Raw genomic sequence first — 18,713 nt, 5'->3', positions numbered from 1 at the left:
GAAATACCGTGTTTCCCCAGTGTTTTCAATATTACTCCACTTTCAAAAAAGTCTTATGTGAAGGCACCCGAGGGCTCTAAGTGTCTTCATTCTCCCACCGCCGTGCTGTCGTGCTCTGGTTCGGCTTCTCGCGGCACATCTGCACCCTCACAGCCTTTTCTGCCTGGTGTCCTTTCTCCACTACTGCTGACTTTTCCGGAACCCAGAGCTGACTATGCTGCTGCCCAGATTAAACCGCTCAATGACTTCCCTTCATTTATGGGGAAAAACTCCAGCTCGAGCCCGCACCCAGGTCTGCCTCCCTCTGCCCACCGCTCTCCAGCCACCCTTGCTATTGGCTTCCTCGCCCAGGCCGGGCTCCTCATGGTGAAGTCCCCCCACTGTCCAAGCAGTTCCATGTCCTTGCAAGTTCCAAGCCACCCCCGAGACCTGCTCCATTGGCATTTTCCCGGGGAGGGCATCTCTGGCGCTCCCATCACCCCACCTGGTGCCACCCAGCAGGGCAAGTCTCCCCAGTTCTGCTGGCGCCCTCCCTCTCTGTTAGAGATGCACCTTCATCTAGCGTCACACCGGGATTCTCTCGCTTCTTTCTCATTTGCGTGGCCTCAGGACTCAGCCTGGCACAGAACAGCCTTCCCAGAAATGCTGGGTGAAGGAGGATTAGACTGATGCACTTTTTGAACATGGAGGCAGCGGAGGAAGTTTGGAATGAGACAGTATGAAAATGCCTGCGTGCTTTCCATTTCTACATAAAGCTTTTGTGCTCAGACAGTGGGCTTGATCTCATCTGAGCTTTCAGCCACCCCCGCGGGAGGCAGGGCAAGAAGCCTTATCACCATTTTACAAACGAGCAGCTTGAGACCGTTGTGGGACTTAGCCCAAGGTCACAGCTGGGAAGCATCAGGGCGGGCCTGACCCAAGATTCCAGATTCTGCCTCGAAACTGGCTGGGGAGTGTCATTCTGTCCTTAGCTGGGGAAGCGCCAGTGGAGAAGCACCTTGGGCACAGCTACGTGCCACGGGCCACCCTCAACGCTGAGAACGTCACAGACCAGGGGGAGCAGGGCATTGCCTACCACTTAGTTCTGTATAAGTGAACTACAGATAACTTCTATATTTTTAAGTCACTGAAAAAAATCAAAATACTATTATTATTTTGCTTTTTAGGGCCACACTTGCAGCACATGGAGGTTCCCAGGCTAGGGGTCAAATCGGAGCTACAGCTGCTGGTCTACACCGCAGCCACAGCCATGAGGGATCTGAGCCGCACGACCTACATCACAGCTCATGGCAACACCAGATCCTTAACCCACTAAGCGAGGCCACGGAATGAACCCACGTCTTCATAGATCCTAGTTGGGTTCATTAACCACTGAGCCACAAAGAGAACTCCTAAAATAATATTTTATGACATGCGAAAATTATAAGAAATTCAAATCAATTCCGTAAGTAAAACTTTATTTGAACATGACGACACTCCTTCTATATCCTCCATGGCTGCTTTCATTCTGCAGCAGCAGCTACGTCGCTGAGGCAGGGACTCCATAAGTCACACACTGAAAATATTCACCATCGGGCCCTTTATAGAAAGAGCGTGCTGAGCCCTGGCACAGCCCCTGCCCTGCTCTGGAGAGTTTAAAAGTGATAAGTGTTTAGTGTCTCTTTTCATCTCCGTTTTCCTTCAGTAAAGAAGGAACACACACCTTGTGCTGGAACCCACAGTGAAGCAAAAGGACTTTGTGAGAAACTGACCCCAAACTTGCAGCATTTGAATGGACGTTTGTAAAACTAAAGAAGCCGGATGGGATTGGAAAGTCTCAGCATGAACCGTGTCAGCTAGTTGATAACGTTCCTGCAGCATGAGGTAGCAGGTCTAGTTCTAGGGGAAGGAATGCCAGCAGAGGAATCACAGCCACGCCAATTGAATGGCGCCCCCTGGAGTTGTGCGGCGTGGTGGCCCTGGGATTAGGAGATACCTGAAAGTGAGACTTAGATCAGATGACTAAGAAAGCTAAAATGATTGTGTGTTTTTAAGAAAGTCTCTTTCAGAATGCAGAACGCACACCAACTACACAACACACACGAGAGACTGCCTCGTTGGCAGCAAGAAAGTGACAACAGGGACGCCTTACACTTGCACAGTTGTACAGTGTTTTACAATCGACAAAAGCTTCCCTTACATTTTCTCATTTTAAACTCCCAAGAGTCCTATGAAGGAGGGGTCTCTAGCCACAAAATGCTCCTCTTTTCAAGAAGTAGTGGTTTGATAGGCTGAACTAAGTTCAAAGGCACTTAAAGGTCTCTCTAGCGTTCCTCATGCGAGAAATACACACACTTGTGGGAAGCGTTCCATCCAAACAAGCACCCAGAGCTAAACCCTGGCACTCAGAACCCCCAAGGGCTTTTAAATAATGCCCCCCCCCCAGAAGACCGCACATATGTATGAAGGTAGGTTTTACAGCAAGGCCTCTGTGATAGACGGAATTGTTTTAAAATTCCTAATGGCTTCACGTGATGACCTAATCCTCTTACCCCACCCCAAAGAGGGGCCTTCTCCCAGGCCTCAGCAGAACCAGTTCTTGCATATTTCCCCAGGGCTGAGGTTCCTCCGTGATCTCTGTGCAGCAACAATAACAAGCACAAGCTGCAGAACCGAGGTTAACGGATTTTATCCTCTAGCAGTTGCGTTCCAAAATTCCCAATAACCCGAGTAGAACGAAAATAGTTGGATCCCCACCGGAACCCTCTAATCGAGCTGGCATGCCGAGAGGAAAAGAGTGGACAGCGCGATATTTACTTTTGGTTTAGGGTAAGACGGTAAGGAAGGAATCCTAGCTGTGGCTGTAAAGAGAATTTTAACAATAAAGATTTCTTTACAGAAAGAACAAACCATCACCAGCACGCTGAGTTCAATCTTTTCCTATACGCCGAGCAAACTTCGGTCTCTGCCTCTAGAACCAAGGTTCCCCTCCTGTGATCGTCAGGCGTGGTTTTCCTAAAAGGTTTATTCCTGGGGTTGTGCACGAGGAACGGACCTCAGCTTCTGGCCTCCAGCTTTCAATTCCGTTCTCCTGAGCATGGCAGGATTGGGCAGGCCCACAAGGAAATGAGGGGTCTACCTGGTGCCCACATCTATTGGTATGTGGCCCAGAGGGAAGGGTGGGGAGATAAACCTTGTGCAGGCCATGGAAGACGCAGTTCTTAGCAACCCGAACTGCGCTGTAAACGACTCCCTTCTCTGGGTTCTTTCGGTAGTTGCGGTACTCACGGCAATCGCCTGTTCACTTTTCTGCATATGATTTTACTACATGAGCGGTTCTCACCTGGGGGTGATTTTGCCTACTCCCCTCTCACAAGGGACCTCTGGAAATGTCCAGACGCAATCTGGGTTGGCACAGCCGGAGGTGGAAGGGTTTGCTAAGGACATCTAGCGGGTAGAGGCCAGAGATGCTGCTGGACAGCCTATGATTCAGGACAACACCCCACAGCAAAGAGTGGTCCAGCCCCAAAGCATCAGTCGTGCATTAGACTGCAAAGGCCTCAGCAATAAGGAAATCTGCTTATGACACACCTAGCGGATAATAGGACCTCAAGAAACATTTTGGGACTAAATAACCATAAAGGTCACGTGTATCTTATTCTTGCATAAGATCCTAGCGACTCCACCTCCACGACGCTTTCAGCGCCGTCTTCCTAAGGGAAGCATCGATGGGTTTCCTACTGGAGATCTCGTGAGGGGGTCTCAGCTTTTGGAGGTGCATACTGGAACAGGCACCGATAACATGAAATGTCAGGGTTTCCTTCAAAACAATCCAGGGACAGGAAGGGATAAAACAAAACTGGCCATGAACTGATAACTGTTGAAACCAGATGAAGGGTTTGTGGGAGTTCATTCTAGTATTCTACTTCTGTTTATATTTGACATTTTCGAAAGTAAAAAATTTTCAAACTGTAAAGCACATTGAATTAAAAAAAACCCCTACGGAGTTCCCATCGTGGCTCAGCAGAAACGAACCTGACTAGGATCCATGAGGACACAGGTTTGATCCCTGGCCTCGCTCAGTGGGTTAAGGATCCAGCGATGCCGGGAGCTGTGGCGTAGGTCTCAGATGTGGCTTGGATCTGGTGTTGTTATGGCTGTGGCTGAGGCTGGCAGGTGCAGCTCCGATTTGACCCCTAGCCTGGGAACCTCCACATGCCTCGGGTGTGGCCCTAAAAAGACAAAAAAAAAAAAAAAAAAAAAATCCCTATGATGCCTCTCCCTTACGGGGTAGAGATAAAAGTCTTGGTCTGCTAATTAGGCATTTCTAGCATCTTTCTCCTCAGCTCCCCTCATCTCTACCTCAGCCTGAGGATAAGACCTAGCTGGTGCTTTAGTGTATTTTTGTTCTGGAAAAATCAAATGTGTTCCAAAAAGCAACGCCTCTCTTGGATTAATTTCCAGTTGACATTCACAACTTTCCCTTCCACTCCCTTCTAATCCTGCCCCCCTCACCAAAAAAAAAAAAAAACCTTAGTTTGGCTGAGACGTTAAGAGGAAGGAAAGGAAATGTGACATTTATGGCGTCCCCATGATATGCCAGGTGCTATCCTGAGCACGCTTTAATTTTTAAAAAGTTATGTGCTGGAAATATGGAGAAAAGTCAGGATTTTGAACACTTACCTTGCTAAGAATTATAGATTGCATATAAATCATGGCACATTGGGGGATGTTCCTTTGTGCCCATTTTTTTTTTTTTTTTTTGCACATGTGTGCTAAATTTCAGAGAAGTGATGACTTTTTCACCGTTTTAAAAAAAAATCATCGCTGACGTGGTGTAATCATTTTTATTATGTAAGCCCAGGTGCTCTCAAGTGCTGTAAAAAGTAGTCACAGCACCCCAAGCAAACAGCCCTAACATGCCTGTACTTCAAAATATTTCAGAAAATATGATAGGATGGCACCACCTCAACTATTTTAATTGTTTTGCCATAAACCATCATATGCATTAACTATTCGTGTTTCCTGGGCTTTGGGGCGAGTGACAATTCAAAGTCACAATTCAAAGTCGAGTCCCAAAGTCCTGAACTCTAACACGTCTTAAAACAGTCTCCATGTTTCCCAACATCTTAACCCTTTGGAGGGAACAGACTTTCCTCCTAAGATTCTTCGTCTGCTTTTCAGTGCGTTACTGCCCGTCGTCTGGGTGCCACCTCGTGTGCCCTGGCGTGAACACGGGAGGGGCGGGAAGATGGGATGAGCGGGTGGATGGCTACGCTGCTTGCAGTTTTTATTAGAAACTAGAATCTCCCTCCACCGAGGACGAGGCAAAGGCTTTAATAGGCAAAGGCATCTATTAACCCCCAATTCCCGGGCCCTCCCACTGCCTCGCCCTCCCCCTGCAATACTATTATACGCAGGAAGCAGTCAGCCCAGAGCCTTGTTCCGGGTAGATGCTCAGTCAACGTTAGACCGGAGCACAGGCTCCGGAATCAACTTTCCTGGATCCGAATCTCAGAGCCACCGCTTGTTTATATGTGGCGTGACCTTGGCCAAGTCACTCAGCTTTGCTCTACACTACACCTGCCTCACAGAGGGGCCGGGTGGATGAAACACTATTTTTTTTTTTTAATGATTTTTATTTTCCCCCTCATAGCTGATTTACAGGGGTCTGGCAATTTTCTACTGTACAGCAAGGTGACCCAGTCACACCTACATGTGTACATTCTTGTTCTCCCACGATCACACTCCGTCCTAAGTGACTAGATCGAGTTCCCAGTGCTGTACAGCAGGATCTCTTTGCTAATCCATCCCAAAGGCAATAGTTTGCATCTATTAACCCCCAATTCCCGGGCCCTCCCACTGCCTCGCCCTCCCCCTGCAATACTATTATACGCAGGAAGCAGTCAGCCCAGGGCCTTGTTCCGGGTAGATGCTCAGTCAACGTTAGACCATCTCGGTCATCACCGCCGTCACCAGCACTTTACCACCAGCGTCATCTTCTACTACTGAACGTTTAAGCATCTAGAGAACGATAACCCGATGCTGGTCCCCAAGGGACCGAGAGACCCAAGGTGGCAAAGATGCACTGCAGAGCTCAGGGGCGTCCCTCTAGAGAGACGATCCCCAGAGGAGGGCTCCAGGATTCTTTTCGTCTTGGTGGCCCATTCTTCCCGACCACAGAAGGAAGAAACACCACCTCGCACATGTGGGAGCCTCGGAGAGCCCTCTGGCTGGCTGTGAAGTGGACAACCAGAGCCTCCATCTGCTGCCCAGACGACCCGAGGGTGGAGAAATAGGAACGAGCAAATGGGCAGGGAGAGCGACAGGCTGGCGTGGTCTGCAAAGAGCACCTGCGAGGTAAGAGGGCAGGAAACCATCCCACGGGTTGGGACGTTTTTACCCCAAGTCATTCCCACGAAGAGATCTGCCCACTGCCCGAGCTCCGAGAGGATCTGAATCTCACTCGGTAACACACAGGCTCACCAGCCGGAAGAACATGCACCATCCGGCTGTTTTTCAAATAAACCAATGCTATCAGGCAAATGGTCATATTCCCTTTATAAATGATTATGCCAGTGCTCTGAGCGTTAGAGGGAAACAGCACAGACTCCAGGAGCCTGCATGGAGCAGAAGGGTTTCTAGAGTCAAAGGAAAATAAACATAAAAGAGGAGTCACTCATAAAGCCCAGAAAACCTACCGAGTTTGATGTAAAGTCAGAAAGCATATTTGCATTCAGCCCCTGGGAACCTGCCTACAGTCTAACCTTCTCAATTTGTTTAACGAATCTAAGCAATAAACTCTCTTCGCCACATGCTTCTCCACTAAAATCTAGTCTCAATTAGCAAATCTCATGAAATTGCTTTGATATTCAGTCAAACTTTCCTCTTGGACTTTTATATAAAGAAAACATTGAACTTTCAGGATAATTACACTCTAAGTTTAAATAAAAGTAATTACCTAATTTACAAGAGGAATTACTTAGAAAAATACCACCAGACTTAAAAGAAGAATGAATGAATTACTGGAAGTTATACTGCTGCAATATGAATGCCTGATCATTGTCTGGCATAGGGAAAAGCAAGCTGCTGCCTGCAATGAGCTGCAGAATTACCTCTCTCAAAATAGGTAAGAGGAACAGATGCAGTCCGAGTTGGCTGCTGCTGTTGTGAAACCACTTCCAGAGCACAAAACTGAGCCAGCTGTTGTCCCATCATGATACACTTTGCGACACAATGAATTTAGTCTTATTCCTTTCCCTGGACCTAATTAACTAACCCTTTGGGCAATCCATCTACAGGAAGACAGAGGCTGTTATAACTGTTTCAAATGGTTGGAAACCAACTAATGAAGTAAAACAAACAACCACCACAAAAACATGGGTGAGGAACCAATACACATCGAATCTGCGCATTTCACACCAACTTTAGGACGGCCGGGAGACGCGTGAAAACTTGTTGTGATCCTTCGAACAGTCTCGTGGAGCGTTTCAGCTGAACGGGCCCCTGGGGGTCACATCTGGTCCAAATCCCTCCTTCTCCAGATCAAGAAAAAGACACTCCAAGACTGGAGGGGAGAGCGGCGAAGGCCCACTGCCGGCTAGCGGGGACAGTGACACCTTTGAACAATGCTCCTTGACCTCCCTTCCGCCCGAGACACCAAAAGGCACAGTGTTCACCAACATCGTACCTGCCCCCCCCAGGCACGCGACCTTGACAAAGCCCTGCGGCGGCTTTAGCCGGCAGATGACGGGGCGATGCGCTGGGGACTTGCAATCCCCGAGGGAACTCTACAACCCTCTCCTGCCCATCTGCACGCAAGAGTGACACTGTGACCGTCAACCTGGACTCTGATCTCAGAGCTAAAGAGGAACTCATCTGCAAATGCAGCGCTAACCGCATGGCAGCAGGAGAAGCAACTAAGGAAAAGGCTCCTTGGGCAACGAACCCTTTTCTAAAGTCGCTAACCGGTCATTAATTTACCTTGTGCATCAACCCGGACCTGGCCTTAGAGCAGTGGGGCTCCTACAGGAGGAGCCCGCAGGCCCTCCTCTCTGACGAGCCCCCGCTACGCACCTTTGAACTGCACTTCGTGGTGGATCACGGCCAGGGGCTTGGTGAAGGTCTTCTTATTCTGCATCATGGCCCAGATCATGGAGGCGTCCAGCGAGGTGCAGGCTTCATCGGGCAGCACGCACTGCAGAGAAGCCGAGCAGAGCAGGTCACCCAGAAGGCCCACAGCGTCCCGGGTGCCCCGCGGCCCTTGAGCGGACCGCCCACAGCGGTTTACCCAGCAAAACAGGAGATTGGGGTGGCTTTGAAAGAACCACAAACAACCAGGGAGATGGGAGCAGCCCCAGTGTGTTCTCAGCTGCGCTTAAAGATGCAAATATTGCTGGACGGCTTCCCACAAAACAACGGGAGGTTTTAGCGTTTATTTGGTCTGAAAAATAAAGAAACTATATGACGAATGTTGGCCCGTCACCAAGCTGGCGTCGCATCAACGGCTCATGTCTGTGATTTGTGATTGTGGGAAACTGCATGTACTGCATTACGAGGGTGACAGATTTTTGCATTTGTTGTCCAAAACGATAATCATGTTGTCGAGTGTGTTTGATTTTTTAATCCTGGTCGAGGGTCATGCGAAAGGAAGCTTGCCAGGGTCATCTGCTTTTAATGTTCCCAAATAAAGTCCTGGGGAGCTGTGCCCAGGTGCGGAGGCCCTGCGATCAGCTGTTTCTAGCTGTTTTAAGGCTCCAAACGTACAGCTCTCACGCCCAAGCCTGGGGTAGCTGTTCCTTAAACGTAGGAGCAGAGTCCATTACCTTTTGCCTCTTTCATCAATAGGGGAACCTCCAATGTCAAGGACAATCATTCCCTTTTGTTGGAAGAGGAAATATACGAAGGATTTTAAATGTCTATAGACAGCAGGCACCCCGTAAACTTAATTAGCTTCCGGCTTTTCCAATCACAAAAGACCAAAGACTTGCAGCCCTACTGTCACTGTTGCTCTGAGCGGCATGAAGGAAAATTGCCCCCACCCCCCAATAAAACCAAAACAAACAAGAAAAGCCTTTATAACAGCCCTCTGGTAAAGGGAAACAAAGGCTTTTCCATGGAAAGGAATCATTACTGAAAAGACTTCATTTTAAGAAACGCCTTCTTACTTTCCTGCTAGTTCTCCGGTCAAACAAGAGTCTCTGACTCTACGACAGACTTACTGCAGGACCCGAGGCAAGACACGGAGCTCTGCAGCCTCGACTTGGTCAGCAATGGGCAGGGTTGGACCCAATGATCTTTGAGAACGCTTCCCAGAAGATTCTTTGGCTCTGGGAGTTCCCATCATGTCTCAGTGGTAACAAGCCCGACTAGGATCCATGAGGACGTGGGTTCCATCCCTGGCCCCACTCCGTGGGTTAAAGATCTGGTGTTGCTGTGAGCTGTGCTGCAGGTCACAGATGCAGCTCCGATTCGACCCCTAGCCTGGGAACGTCCATATGCTGCAGGTGTGGCCCTAAAAAGCAAAAAAAAAAAAAAAAGATTCTCTGGCTCTGTCCACTGTCACAGAAAGTACTCCGAGAAATGTGGAACTATCACCCGTAGGCGGCAAACAGGGAGCAGGGGTGACAGCTCCGCATGTGGTCTCGCCGGCCCCTCCCCCAGGAAGGAGGCAGTACAGCTGCATCAATGGTCCAGACGAGGCCAAGCGGGTTCTGAGAGGTCAGAGGTCAGGGACTTGCTTGCAGGCCGGTCACTAAGCAGCAGACCTGCCTGCTCGGCCGCCACGCTCTTCCCGCACGAGCTTTTGCCTCGGGCATGAACAGTGACTTCAGGTTTAGGGTCATGTCCCATATCATCCCCTGGGACTGGAGCTCTCCTCTGAATGTTCTGGAAGGAAATCTTAGGACTAATTACAGATGAACACACTCGGAAGCCGGACTGCCACAGGCCAGGCTCACGAGAAGGTGACGGCCACAGGCATCACTGAAGACCCCTGGTCACTGCCAGGCCTCCCCTCGTAGATCCTAACTCCTAAAAGCTACCCTCTGGCCCCACAGCACGCGTGCAGCTCCGCAAGCCTCTCCACCGCCTGTCCACCACACTGCACCTGGATGGCCACTGCACGTGAAGGCACACGGGCTAAGGCCCCGGAGTCTCCAAAGGCAACCGAAAGAACAGAGCCTAAATCACCTCACAGACACATGTTCCCTAAGGACTGTGATGGGCTTTGCTGTATTTTCACGTGTATTACAGTTTCCTGTGGTCTTATGGAGAAATGGACGCTCAGGGGAACATAATAGTGCAAGGAATTTGGATCAATTGTAATCCATCCAGGAGCTCCCTGGTAACTCAGCAGGTTAAGGCGCTGGCATTGTCACCGCAGTGGCTCAGGTTCAATCCCTGGTGGGGGAATTTCCACATGCCATGGGTGAGGCCAAAAAAAAATGTAAAAAGAATGCAAATAAATAGTAATCTGCCCAATAATCATTTTTCCTTCTACCTCTACACCTATTTCTTATAACCTCTATATGAGGCGAGAGAATTCCATTCACACAGGTCCAATGATACAGCTCAATTATCAGACTTTCAGACATTGATTGAGACGTGACTATGAAAGGATTAGAAGTAGGCTGACGCCGAGCAAGATATTTAAAAAGAATAAATGCCTGTATGAAATTATACATAATCGTGGCAGATCACAGGCACAAAACTGCAGCAGACGACACCCTCTGGGCACAAGGCCCAAAGCATGAGGTAACCACCCTGCAGACCCCCTACCGTGGCCACGCCAGCAGGTCAAAGGGCTCTGATTTCTGTTGTGGCAACAGAACATCCTGGTTCCATGCAGGGAGTGACATGAGGCAAACATGACGAACCGATGTGAAACCCACAAAAATTAAAGTATTTGTTCGTTTCCCTTAGAAGCCCTCAGGAGACAAGTCAACCTTATAACTCACACGGAGAAGGTCAAAAAACAACTGCAAATACAAATCGCAGTGGGACCTGGAAAAACGAACCCTCACACTGAGCTCGGCCTTCGGCTCTCCACACTCTTGGCATCGCACGCTATCTGAAAAGCGAAGATAAAGCCAGAGCTCTCCTTCAATGGAAAACAGTCTTGATTTATCATCTGCAAGATACTACTGAGTAGCATGCATTGGAACAAAAACATCACACTGTCAGGATTTATTCTCTAAGACTCCATAAAACGCACAGTCCCCTGCTCACACAGACTTTATTACTTCAGTTGGGCAGGTCCCAAATCAAAAACCTCAACCTGCAGTCAGCTGTGATTCGACGTCTCTGGAGGTCCCCCCGCCGCCACACACATGCACCTAAAAATGTCAAAATAGCGGTACCCGTGGACGAAGCCACTCACCTTAGGCAGCTTCTGGGGCTCCTTTTCCCTCTTGGTACACAGCGTGAGCTCGCACTGCAGAAAGAGCAGGGACGTGTTGAAGACGGGCTTAAAAACAAAGCTGAATCGTTTCTTATCTGTCTCGGCCTGTGGGATGGGGAAGTGGACTCTCTTGGGATCGTAGAATTTCACGGATTCATCCTTCGGGCAAATGTTCTCGATGATGGTGTAGTCAGACATCCTGTCCGGGTTCGAGTACGGGGAGATGAAGCACGTTTGGATGGCAAATCCCAGTTCTTGGTCGGCCTTGGTAACAGACACCTGCAACAGCACAGAACGATGGATCGGCAACGGGTTAGCATCTCAGCATCCGTCTAGGCACAAGGGTGACGTACCAACGCCGCCCTTCCGATGAGAGATGCTACTGGATGGTCATAACATACTTATAGAGTCTTCTTTCTAATGACAGAAGCAACATACGCTGGTTGAAGAAAGAGAAGGTCCCCATTTAAACGTGACAGGGATGACAAGAGTGAACTATTTCTACTTTGTTCCAGTGCCAGCCTGAAAGATTCTAATACAAGATACAAATAAGTCTTTACGACCCCTCCTAAGTCCCCTGGGAAATAAAAATAAAAGCGCCTCAATGCACCTAAAGTGGATTTTCCTCCTGGACGTGGAGAACAGACTTGTGGATGCCGAGGGGAAGGGGGAGGGAGGGGGCACGGACTGGGAATCTGGGCTTAGCAGATGCAAACGGTTGCCTGTGGAATGGATTAGCAATGAGATCCTGCGGTACAGCCCTGGGAACTATACCTAGGCCCTTATGATGGAGCATGACAATGGGAGAAAAAGAATGTATATATGTATGTGTGACGGGGTCACCTTGCTGTACAGTAGAAAACTGACAGGATGCTGTAAACCAGCTGTAATGGAAAAAAATAAAAATCATTAACATTTAAAAAAGTGGATTTTCCAAAATAAATAAAACCCCCACAGGCAAAGGCCCTGGTGTCATAATAGTGTATCACGTGTCAGGCAAGCGCTTCTTAAAATTTACTCAAAAAATAAAGGACAGAAGCAGACTCTATTTAGGCTGGTCAGGGAAGCCCAAGTGTCTCAACGGCAGCAGGTCAGCGTGAGCCTAAACGGTGCAGGAAAGCCGTAGCTCCTTCTAGAATCCGGCCTCGTGGGGAAGCAGCAGAGGTGCTCCGGGGCTGGACTGGGGAAAGGTGCAGCCTGGCGGCCGTCGGGGGCCTGGCCAAGTGTCCCAGCTGCTCAGAGGGCCACACCAGACCTTGCCAAGTACTCCCCCGTCACTCTTTAAGCCCAAGGGTATTTTCAGGGAAATCTCATCAGGAACGTTTCCGACTCCTCGACGCTCCTCCCTCTTGCAGAACATTTGTGCGGCTGCGTCCAAAGCTGGTTAAGGTTCTTTTCTTTAGAAACAGGAAGTCGTGTTTGGCCAAGTGTACACAGAATGCACATCTCTGCTCGCCTGAACTCAGCTCAAATCCCCGACCCCCACCGGGCTCTCCATCTGGTGACACAGGGCTCCCTGGGTGACCGGCCTGTCGCCTCTATTGCCTCATTCCTTGACTCAACTAAGGATCAAAATAAACTTAAACGCTTTAGAAAGAACATTGGTGCTTAACCACAGGCCAGTAACCCCAGAACCCTTTCAGAGGCATGAAGATATAAACACACGTTTCATTCTGAGATGCCCAGGGGAAGTCCCGGGGCCGCGGGGGCTTGCAGTCCACGGCTCTATTTAGGAAGATTCCTATGTGGTTAACTCCAAGATGCTCAACAGGAAGCTGACTGTGACCGTGTCATTTTGTTGTGCCTTAAGGCTTACACCCTGAGAACAATCTTACGCATAAACACTTCCGTCTTCATCTCATACATGGAGGAGGACCTGAACGCACAGGACAGACGACTTGGGCAAGATCACGTCTGGCAAATACTGGGTAAAACCATGGTCTTCGGAATGCACGTCCATCTTCCCGTCACTGTTTCACTAGAGCTACGGGGCCAATTCAAGCGGCTCAAGACGTGGCCAGGGAGGGGAGGGTGCCTGGTAAGAAGTCCTTCCAGAAGGAGGGTTTGGTAGTCCATATAGTCACGCTTCCTTTTTTTACACTATTTCTGAAAATGTAGATGTTTTATCCTGGAAAAATGGCAAATCGCACCGTCTCTACTTACTAAAAAGTGCCCTTAACCATGAACTCAGACCCGCAGTGGAAAATGTGACAGAAGACATGCACACCTTTTCGCTAATCTCAAAAATGCAGGCAGTGCAACGGCTTCTACGTCCAGCGCATCCCCAAACGTTGTTTGAGAGGAAAAAAGTCTTGTCAAAATTCACTCTGAAGTGGTCTGGAAATGGGGAGTGGCCGAAGCCCAGGCTTTGGGGTGAGACCAGCCCAGGGAAACCGCAGGCGCTGCTGCTCTCGCGCTGTGAGCGCCAAACCTCAGTTTCTGCCCGACCCCACCCCCAGGACCAGGTCACTAGCACCTACCAGTGCACCTGCACGGCCAAAGCTACCAGCAAATAACACAGTTCCCTGCTGGTTAATAAATGTCACCTATTAGTGGTGGTGCTATTCCAGATTTACATTTGGGGGGAGGTTATAAATACTCTTAAAAATTCCCCAAGACAAACTAAAAGAAAAACAGCCAACTGTTCCCCCGTGGTGACCACAGACCAGGTGGCAAAACTGATAATGTCTTGATACTATGATTTAGAGAGAGCAGAAGATTCTGGAAGGGGGTATGATGGGATGGCTGGGAGAAGAAACTGGAAAATAGTTCTTTAGACCAGGTCAAGGCTTTAGTAAGTTTGACTTATTATCCCCCCCCCCAATAAAAACAAAAAAATCTTATCACCAGTGGAGCCCAAACTGGGAAGCAAAGACTAGGCACAGCTGCTATCCTATTTAGCAAAGTATTTACAAATTTTCTCCCACATTTTAAGTGTTTTAAAGTCACTTTAAAATAAAGCATCCTAAACCCTTCTGTCCCCCCAGATTCTCTTCTGTGTACATGATATTTTAAATGGTGGGTGACTGGGTCACTTTGCTGCACAGCAGAAGCTGACACAACACCGTAAATCAACTGCACTTTAATTTTAAAAATAAATAAATTAATTAATTAAAATGATATAGCACGGAGTTCCCATTGTGGCACAACAGAAACGAATCCAACTGGGAACCAGGAGGTTGCAGGTTCGATCCCTGGCCTTGCTAAGTGGTTGAGGATCTGGTGTTGCCATGAGCCGTGGTGTAGGTCGCAAACGCAGCTCGGATCTGGCATTGCTGTGGCTCTGGCGTAGGTTGGTGGCTACAGCTCCGATTCGACCCCTAGCCTGGGAACCTCCATATGATGTGGGTGTGGCCCTAAAAGGACAAAAGACAAAAAAAAAAAAAAAAGGTATAGCAAAAAAAATTTTTTTTAATCACTTGACCATGTCTTTGATTAAATTTAATGATGAACAATAGAGATGATATATAAATGGGAAAATACGAATGAAAAAGAAAACATACTTCAAGTAAGCCAGCACTGGGTGGGGATGGGGGGAGATGGGGGTTAAACTCAAAGTACCCAGGCTACCCGGGTAGGAGACACGAGAAAGACTGGCCACTGATTAGCCTAAGGCAGCAAAGCCACACATTGGCAAGGCCAGGCACCCATCTGGAAAAGAACAGACTGGAATTAAGCAGCACCCCTAAAATCCACAGCATAAGACAGCCACTGACCAATGTGCCTATGGACGGTGCAGCTGGAAAAGCAGGACAAGGAGAGGCCTCTGCGCGGGGACACCCCCAGAAAGAGAAGGTCTCTCAGAAGAGGGATCAAAAAAGAGGAGACGACCCAGGAAAATGTCCAGAGCCGCAGGCTCCGTCCCAGAGTCAGTACAAACGAGCGTTATCTGTTTTTTTCAATAGAAGGATGTGCACCGAAGCCACTTTTAATGCGTGGCTGTACCCATTTCAGCCCTTAGGCTTCTCACCTCTCCCGGTGACGGAGACACCAGCTTGCAGCAGAGAACCCAAACCAGCTCGGCCAGGGGCAACGTTCCTGTAAAACCAGCCGACCTCCTGGGGCCAAAAGGATATTTATCGTCCCTAGAATCTGGGAGCCCGGATCTTTGCCCTGCTAAGAGGTTACGGCTTCCCCCCTCCTCATACGGCCCTTTGAGGACAAACAAGAGCCTCCAGCGGATAACGGGGTGGGCTCTGGAGCCAGGCGACCCGAGGATGAACCCTGACTCTGAACGCTGCTAGGTACTCACCATGTGACCTTAGACAACTCTGTGCTTCCACTGCTCATCCAGAAAATGAGAATACTGATTTAGTCCTATTTCAGAGAATTGCTTCCAAGCGTAGATGACTACAATACTTAGGGCTGAGCTGGGCACAAAAGACTCTTCAATAAACGTGAGCTGTTGTTGTCAGCACCGCTGTCCAATAGTTTTGTAGACATTCCACACATGTACCTTATGTGTGATTATTACTGTTCTACACAGAAACAGTTTTAATACATTTATAGATACATTTGGATAATGACCTAGATAAAAACATTTTTTATGAGATATGGTAGCACACAGTATTTCACTCAAAAGCGCGCACTATTTAAAACATGATATGAGGAGTTCCTGCTGTGGCTCCTGTTGTGGTAATGAACCCGACTAGGAACCATGAGGTTGCGGGTTCGATTCCTGGCCTCGCTCAGTGGGTTAAGGATCCGGCGTGGCCGTGAGCTGTGGTGTAGGTTGCAGACACGGCTCGGATCTGGCGTGGCTGTGGCTGTGGTGGAAGCCGGCAGCTGTAGCTTCGATTCGACCCCTTGCCTGGGAACTTCCATATGCCACTGGTGCGGCCCTAAAAAGACAAAAGACAAAAATAAAATAAAATAAAAGATAATATGTGAGGTGGTACGAAATAGTCTTTGGTTAACTCTGATGCTGTAACTACTAAACAACTGCTTCAAAAACGCTAGGACAGGGCTTTACGAGAATTCACAGGGCCGATTTCTTTTTTTTAACAAGCATCCACTCATGTATAAAATACTCTCTCCGTTTACCATAACTGAATCCTGAAAGGTCCTGCTTTGGTTGGAAATCAACCTGGAAGCAGGTTCTGAGCCCGGCCCTCACCCGGAGCAGGTCAGGGCCGAGGGGAGGGGCGGGAAGAGCCGTCTTCACTCCCGTCTGGGAGCTGTGACACGGCCACGATGAGCTGACAGCCGGGGCGGACAGGGGGCTCTCACCTCCACATACACGTGTCCGTTCTCGGCCACAGAGAAGACGCCCTGGGCGGGCGCTAGAAAGAGGTCCGTGGTGTAGAGGTCCATGCTGAAAGTGACGTTTCTGGTGGGTGGGTCCTGGGCTCTGCTGGGATGCCTGGCGGGCCGCAGGCTGCAGTTAAACTGGGGAAGAAACCAGGCAAACGAAGCGTTAGCTTGCAGCTCCCCGACCTGGGGCCCGTCGCAGGTGATTCGATTTTCCCACGCGCCCCGGCTGAAAGCAACCAGACAGACAGCCTGCTTCACACACCACCTGCTGCAGACACACACGTACCACGACGAGCTCCGGCCGGCTGGAGAGGGCCACGTCGCCTTCGTCCACGTCCCCTGGAAATCCGTTATCACCGGACTCCAAGTCCTCATAAGCCTCTGGCCAGCCGCTACTGTCCCCCGAGGGCGGCGCCTGGATGACGATCTAAAAGGCAGGACAGTGCACACAGGGTCAGAAAAACCCCAAGTCACAGGCGCTCGGTGACCCCCACAAAACACCAGAGGCACACTGAAAATCTGACTTTAAAAAAAACAACCCAAGTTTTGTTTGTTTGCTTTGTTTTTTGCTTTTTAGGGCCGCACCTGTGGCACACGGAGGTGCCCAGGCTAGGGCTCCAATCTGATCTGCAGCCGCCAGCCTACACCACGGCCACAGCCACACGGGATGGGGAATCGGGGTGCATCTGCGACCTACACCACCGCTCACGGCCACCCCGGATCCTCAACCCACTGATCGAGGCCGTGGTTCCTAGTTAGATTCATTTCCCCTGCACCACGACGAGAACTCCAAAAAAAAAACCAAATTTTTTTTACGATTTCCTTCTCAAAGAGATGAAAATGAAGAAGCTCAATGCATATTTAAATGAGGATTTAAACTAAAATATGTATTTTCCCCTGGGAGAAAACATAAGTAATCTTAAATGGTGGGAAAACACCTGACACTGGAATGGGGTTGGATGGGGTTGGCAACAGGCCCGCAAGTACTGTAGGGGTGTCCATGGGATCTCCTTATATTGCAGACTCTAAGACGCACTACGATGGAGCGAATCCAAGGAGCTCGTGTTACTTGTATCCATCGAGGCTGATAAAGTCTGGCCTGTGTTGGAAGCAAAGGGACTCAGGATTCCCGCTGAGCCAGTCCCCCCTGGCCTCTCTCCTACACTCCCCCGGCTTCCCCAGTACCTTCCGATGGTGTAGACATGCAGGAAAGAACGTCGTTTCATGCCACCACCCTCCATCCTAACGCTGGCTGAAACAATTACTTCTAGATTAGTTCCAGATAAGATGGAAAAAAATTGCCTAAGGGCCAGGACTCCATAAATAAAATCCTAATTTCTTTGCATGTGTTGGCCAGCTATGCCTTTTGGGGTCTGATTTTTCGCCTCACCTCCTTAGATTTTGAATACATTGCAAAATGTAAATACATGGGGAAGGTGAAAATTGCCGAAAACCAATTAGAACTGGAAGAAACCATTAAACTAGCCACTGAAGAGCGTAGACAGGGAAGGGAACTGAGGGGAGACCGCCTCTCCAGCCCTTACCAGGTCCTCAAAAGACAGCACTGAGCACCGGAAGCGAACCAGGTTATCACCTGCTCTCGATATCCTCATTTGAAAAAGAAGGGTTACACCTTGCTCTCCTGAGGCAGATGACCCGTTTTTTTCTTTTAACTTAATATGCAAATTACCCTGGCCTCTTATTGGCATTAATGGAGATACACGTTTAAAATTCCAAAATCAAGGATACCAATTATCTGCAACATTCACTACATTCGGAAAAACTGGCTAATGGCAAGAAAGGGAGCGTTGGCTTTGGCAGGAAAGTGCTCATCACAGGTCAAGGGTTGTAAGTTATTCCAGTAATGAAGGGAGGTTAGCTGCTCCAGCCCAGCGCTGGGGCGAGCTTCGTGCACGAGGGGTCAGGGTCGGGAAGCTGGATTCAGTCCTGGCTCCACCAATCAGGAGCACTTCAGGGCCAAGCAAGGCTCTGAACTCCCTGGAGTTCAATTTCCTCACCTGCGAAGCAGGAAGTCGAATGAGATCATCTCAAGGTTCTTTCCAGCTCAAACATTCGGAGA

The 18,713-nt window shown here is 49.1% G+C and overlaps 1 protein-coding gene across 5 annotated transcripts in view; it reads right to left on the bottom strand.

The window, feature by feature from the left end:
* TGFBR3 (transforming growth factor beta receptor 3) overlaps positions 1 to 18,713 on the bottom strand; it is a 210,501-nt gene that overhangs the window by 16,213 nt on the left and 175,575 nt on the right. For all 5 annotated transcript variants that reach the window (XM_021088720.2, XM_085020912.1, NM_001444391.1 and 2 more), the window contains 4 exon segments: positions 16,920 to 17,060; positions 16,610 to 16,768; positions 11,360 to 11,659; positions 8,056 to 8,176 (listed from right to left, as the gene is read on the bottom strand). In XM_021088720.2, the coding sequence (XP_020944379.2) occupies positions 8,056 to 8,176; positions 11,360 to 11,659; positions 16,610 to 16,768; positions 16,920 to 17,060 (721 nt within the window).

The sequence above is a fragment of the Sus scrofa genome, chromosome 4, assembly GCF_054392235.1.
Source record: "Sus scrofa isolate SSC_HxYL_T2T_F1_AM1 chromosome 4, Sscrofa_HxYL_maternal_Yorkshire_Landrace_v2.0, whole genome shotgun sequence".
Classification (NCBI taxonomy): Eukaryota; Metazoa; Chordata; class Mammalia; order Artiodactyla; family Suidae; genus Sus; species Sus scrofa.
The sequence above is the reverse complement of the archived record's forward strand: the minus strand, read 5'-3'. Positions and strand labels throughout refer to the sequence as shown.